The 6,362-nt window shown below is 42.6% G+C and overlaps 1 protein-coding gene across 1 annotated transcript in view; it reads right to left on the bottom strand.

Moving 5' to 3' along the window:
- Positions 1-676: 676 nt before the first annotated feature.
- Positions 677-6,362, bottom strand: part of LOC141116370 (uncharacterized) — a 39,907-nt gene continuing 34,221 nt past the window's right edge. The window contains exon 4 of the mRNA XM_073608606.1: positions 677-894. Coding sequence (XP_073464707.1) covers positions 782-894 — 113 coding nt within the window. The 3' untranslated portion in view covers positions 677-781. The remainder of the gene's footprint in view (positions 895-6,362) is intronic.

Below are 6,362 nucleotides of genomic sequence, written 5' to 3' on the forward strand. Positions count from 1 at the left end.
AATAAAAAAAACACTGCTCATTTAAAAAAAAAAAATATTGATACATGTTCCCCAGGGCAGGACCCAGACCCCTATAACCATTGTATGCCCAATTACTTGCATATAAGCCTTCAAAATGGGCACTTTTGATTTTTGACGTTCGGGTCCCATTGACTTTAATGACTTTAATTATTGACTTTAATTATTCGGGTTTAATTATTCGGGTCATTGACTTTAATTATTCGGGTCCGAACTTTCACGGTGTTAGGAAGTTCTGGTGCGAACCGAACAGGGGTCTGTTTTGCCCATCCCTATTTCTAACTCGCACTGATTTCTTATTAATGTGCCTTCTTCCAGATAAGGGTCAGTTACTAAAGCTAGATAAAGCCAGACATCTAGGAGTTTTAAATCATAGGAACCTGAAATGCATGGCAAACCATTATTTTACATGGTTAAAGTGAATATAGTCACACATTTACGAGGCTAGCCTTATCTGCTTTGCCAAAAAAAGCCTTTTGAAAGAGCAATGCCTGCCTTCCCTGGCTCCTATGTTGAGTTTAAATCTGGCAGGGAGCTTGAAAGTTAAAAAGTTATGTCTATTTTTAATACAAAAAAATGTACATACATAGCAAAAAAGTTAGAAAACATCACTTTAACAAAAAGTACAAACTTTAAAAAACAAAATAAAAAATAAAAGGGACCTAAAGGCCATTATGGTTTCCCTTTAAGTGATGCAATTTGACCATCATCCAGTCTTGGGGGCCTCTTGTTTATTCCAAGTTTATTGTGGCTGCTATTGATGTCACTGGTACATACAGGATAGATGTATTATGAGGATGCACGTCAGAAGACCCACGGTGATCACAGTAGATCTTACAAAGATGGAACACTGAGCAAGCACATTATGGCTTATATCTGGAAAAGAACAACAAAGATAGGTAGTAGAGGTGTTACAAGCTGCCTTATTAAAGAGGAGAGAGCTAAGGTGATCTATTAGTTATAGAGACATTTCTAGCTAAAAAAAACACCTAAGCATTGTGCCAAAATGGATACCAATTAATTTCTTTTGTCAAAATGCTAGTACATAGATAAGGTTTTAGTCAATGACCTGGAACAAGTACGCATATCTGTAAACCGTAAGACATCCTTATCTGCTTGTTCTATGTAAGGGACACAAAGTATTAAAGCATGCAGGTAAGCATACAATATATCCAGAAAAATTAACATTAACAGGATAAAATTTAGAAATGGAAGAAGGCGTTTCTTTCAGGGAAGGTTTCCTTTAAAAGAAACATTTCCTGTAATAAAAAAATAAGGTTCCATTGTGGACTCCTCAGTCTTCAAATGATACTTACTTGGCTGTCATGTTGAGCCTCTGCCCTCAACACTTTAAATCAAGCTTACTCAATAATTAACCCCAGATAAACCCTTGAAATCATTTTCAGGTTATCCTTTATAGAAGTAAAATAAGAGAGAGCAGAGAGCAGAATGTTTTATCCTCCCCCCCCCCCCCCCCTGAAAAAGAACATGAACACAGCATTACCCTACCATACTCCTATTACCACACAGGTAGCCAAATAACTTCTGTTATACTGATGGTCAGCAAAACCCTTTTGGACCCACTTTCCTCACAAACAAAGCCCCCATTGCATTGAGGTTTATTGCTCACCCTATAAAAAACATTCTTACCTCTGGTGGTCGTTAGAAATTCTCATTAAATTCTCATCCCCTTCTCATTAAAAATGTTTGTCTTGGCGGCCAGTAAGAATTACCCCCATCTCCTCAAGGCCTCCTGTACATTAATACCCAAAGGAACAGTTCCCTAAAGCCACTTTTACATTGGTGGGCATTGGAAAGGCTGCCTAAAGCTACTTTTACATTGGGGGCCAGTGGAAAACTCTTGTAGAGCCGATTCTAGTGGAACCAATTGCCTTCAGATGTCACCTAATTAGTAAATAGAGTCCACCTATGTACAATGTAATCTCAATATAAATACAACTGTTCTCTGAAGGCCTTAGAGGCCTTAGTGAAAAAACAAACATCATGATGGTCAAGGAACACACCAGACAGCAGGGATAAAGTTGTGGAGACATTTAAAGCAGGGTTAGGTTATAAAAAAATATCCCAAGCTTTGAACATCTCACAGAGCACTGTTCAATCCATCATCTGAAAATGGAAAGAGTATGGCACGACTGCAAACCTACCAAGACATGGTCATCCACCTAAACTGACAGGTCAGGCAAGGAGAGCATCAACAGAGAAGCAGCCAGGACGCCCATGGTAACTGTGGAGGAGCTTCAGAGATCCACATCTCAGGTGGGAAAATCTGTCCACTGGACAACTATATGGCATTTATGGAAGAGTGGCAAGAAGAAAGCCATGGTTGAAAGAAAGCCATAAGAAGTCCCGTTCGCAGTTTGCGAGAAGCCATGTGCAAGAAGGTTCTCAGGTTATATGAGACCAAAATTTAACCTTTTGACCTATAAGCAAAACGCTAAGTGTGGCTAAAAAATTAACACTGCACATCACCCTGAACATACCATCCCTACCGTGAAACATGGTGGTGGCAGCATCATGTTGTGGGGATGCTTTTCTTCAGCAGAGACAGGGAATCTGGTCAGAGTTGAGAGGAAGATTGATTGAGCAAAATACAGGGCAATCTTAGAAGAAAACCTACTAGAGTCTGCAAAAGACTTGAGATTGAGGCAGAGGTTCACCTTCCAGCAGGACAACAACCCTAAACATACACCCAGAGCTACAATGGAACAGTTTAGATCAAAGCATGTTCATGTGTTAGAATGGCCCAGTCAAAGTCCAGACCTAAATCCAATTGAGAATCTGTGGCAAGACTTGATCATAGACGCTCTCCATCCAATCTGACAGCGTTTAAGCTATTTTGCAAAGAAGAATGGGCAAAAATGTCACTCTATATGTGCAAAGCTGGTAGAGACATGCCCAAAAAGACTTGCAGCTGTAATTGCAGCGAAAGATGGTTTTACAAAGTATTGACACATACAGTATTTATCGGCGTATAACACGCGCCGGAGTATAACATGCACCCCAAGTTTAGGAGAGAATTTTAAGGAAAAAAATTTTTAGGAGGGAAGTTTAAGGAAAAAAAACTTACATTTAAATGCCCATCAATGCAGCCTCATCAGTGTTCATCTGCAGCCTTGTTAGTGTCATTGCAGCCTTTTCAGTGTCAGTGCAGCCTTGTCAGTGCAGCTTTACCCCAGTGCAGTCTTGTCAGTGCAGCTTTGCCCCAGTGCAGCCTTGTCAGTGCAACTTTGCCCCAGTGCAGCCTTGTCAGTGCAGCTTTGCCCCAGTGCAGCCTTGTCAGTGCAGCTTTGCCCCAGTGCAGCCTTGTCAGTGCAGCTTTGCCCCAGTGCAGTCTTGTCAGTGCAGCTTTGCCCCAGTGCAGCCTTGTCAGTGCAGCTTTGCCCCAGTGCAGCTTTGCCCCAGTGCAGCCTTGTCAGTGCAGCTTTGCCCCAGTGCAGCCTTGTCAGTGCAGCTTTGCCCCAGTGCAGCTTTGCCCCAGTGCAGCCTTGTCAGTGCAGCTTTGCCCCAGTGCAGTCTTGTCAGTGCAGCTTTGCCCCAGTGGTCAGTGCAGCCTTGCCCTTAGTGTCCACGCTTGATCGCCGCCGACATACACAGTACAGATTGCCGCCGACAGTAGTTTGTGTTTTAAATATGGCGCCGCGGAGTTCGGAGGGACGCGGCGCCGGCGGAACTGAACGAACGCCGCCGAGATACACATAGTCGAGTGTATTCGGCTCTTTCTGGCGCCGCTCACAGTCCCGCCCAGTCCCGCCCTATGATGGACATAACACAGGTCCAATGGCGGGACTGGGCGTGACTGTGAGCGGCGCCGGAAAGAGCCGAGTACACTCGACTATGTGTATCTCGGCTCTGTGATTTCGGCGGCGCTCGTTCAGCTTCGCCGATTCCCTCCGAACTCCGCGACGCCATATTTAAAACTACTCGCTATGTGAATGTCGGCGGCGATCGCCGCCGATAGCTCACAATTAGCAGGTATCGGCGTATAACACGCACCCACGATTTTCCCCTGATTTTAAGGGGAAAAAACTGCATGTTATACGCTGATAAATACGGTATTTATTTGTAAAAAGAAATTGAAAACCATTTATCATTTTCCTTCAACTTCACAATTATGTGCCACTTTGTGTTGGTCTATCACATAAAATCCCAATAAAATACATTTACGTTTTTTGGTTGTAACATGACAAAATGTGGAATATTTCAAGGGGTGTGAATACTTTTTCAAGGCACTGTACAACTTGTAAAACCCTTTTTCCCAAAAGAAAATAACTATTATTGTAACTGCTTATAAAGTATTAACTGAAATTTGGATTCAGCTTGTTAGTGCATCTAATTCTGCTAGTCCATCTAACGCTCCCCTCTCCTCCAGACTGACACTCATTATGGTTATTCACCTTACCATTAACAGCAAAAATATCTATTTAAAAAGAAAATTTCAATACAAAAGTCAATGTATAGTTTATCTTATAAGGTGGGTAATAGCTGTATGTGTTGTGGTCAGTCATGTTATATCATGTTATGAAGATGGGTAGAAGTCACCTTGCAGCTTCTATTATAGCTGAAAATGAGAGCCTCTTGAGCCCCTCGGGAAAGAGAGCCCTGACTGATGGGGGCATGGCCAGGGAGGAGTTACACTGAATTTTGGGATAACTCAGGATTGGCACAAGGGGAAAAAAGGGTTGGGCCTGAGCTCAGGAGTTTGACACCCCAGGGGATTATGGTCCTTTTCGGACGGAAGCATGGAAGAGCTGCCCACCCTCCCGCCCTAATTTTGATGGTATGTCACAGCGTGTTGCGGTTTTGGTGACCTTGCCAGAAAATATGGAACCCCTTTTATGCCCGGATGGTAATTGGGAGATTGACGGCCGGTCCGGCACTGATGGTAAGGACAGGCCCCTCCTTCATCTCCCTTTTACATTTGTAGTTGAGTGCTCACAGTACAACTGTGACTGGCACGGTCTTAAAGAGTTAATGTTAATTTTGATTTAAATAAAGCTGTGGCCTTGCCCTTTCCAACGTTAATGGTTGTATGTGTTTTTTATTGGATGAGAAGAAGGGGTAAGGTATGACAAGTGGTATGGTTGGGACCTGGGCTTATTGCACCTCAGCAGTCATGGCTTGTGCAAGTAGTCAGTGGTTACTGTTAAAATACACAACCAAATAGAGAAAAAAACACATTTATAATAACCACTGTGGCTTTTTCTCCCAATGCATCTGCCTATTCTGAACTGTATCACTTTCCTTCTGAATGGGTGCCTTCACCACTGCTGATCAACATACAGTATGTATAAAAAGTCATGTTAGCAAGTGCTTTCACCAGGATCATAGCTGCAGCTGCAACCATGATCCTGGTACTGTTTTTCTCAGCCAGTGATTAGCTACTGCATCTTGTAAAAGTGATCCAGATGGCTTTACAGCCACCACTTTACCAGCACTGAGAAGACCACCCCACCCCCACCACAGTCCGTGGTGGTATCCAGGCTCTCCTGTTCCTCCAAGGAATCTTGCCTGTGGTAAACAGTTGAGACAGCTATCTACACCAGGAGATGGGGGAACATCCATTCCCCCATCTCCTCTGTAATGAAAGAACCTGGAAGCAATGATGATTTTGTCACTTCCAGTTTCAGAACTATAATTTTCTGCCTGTTACAACCAGGGAAGCAGTTAACCAAGCATGATCTGTGCTTGGCTAGCTGCTTTGGGGGGCCGGGGAGACATCAGGGGTGTCCTGTCACCTGTCAAAAGTTAATCACATGCCCTTTGCAAAAGTAATACAATTGTAGCACCCTGATGTTTAGGCAGGGTTGCTCCTAAATTTACCTGCCAGGTGTAGTTACATTGGCTCATTGTTAGGGATCAATTGAGTTCACCCTAAGTCTGGAATTGCTGCACTTCTCTCTTTTGCCGCTAGGTGGCCAGGTACCTGTCGACATTAGATAAGACAAGGGCAATGCAAGGACAGATTAGGAGTATATGGGGTATCTCAACCAATGGGAAGGGATTTTCTTAAATTCTAGGCATGTGCATTTCGTTTCATTCCGAATCGAAATTCGGACGAATTTTTCATTATTCGGAAATTCGGATGCATCCGAATTTCCGAATGACAAAAGTAAAGAATTTAAACGAATCCGAAAAAAAACGAACGAATTCGAATCGAATTCGAAAACATATTCGAATCGAATTCGAAAACATATTCGAATCGAATTCGAAAACATAATCGAATCGAATTCGAAAACATATTCGAATCGAATTTGAAAACATATTCGAAAACATATTGGAATCGAATTCGAAAACATAATCAAATTAAAAAAAAATAGAAAACG

Source organism: Aquarana catesbeiana, linkage group LG13 (genome assembly GCF_042186555.1).
Source record: "Aquarana catesbeiana isolate 2022-GZ linkage group LG13, ASM4218655v1, whole genome shotgun sequence".
In the NCBI taxonomy this organism is placed as follows: Eukaryota; Metazoa; Chordata; class Amphibia; order Anura; family Ranidae; genus Aquarana; species Aquarana catesbeiana.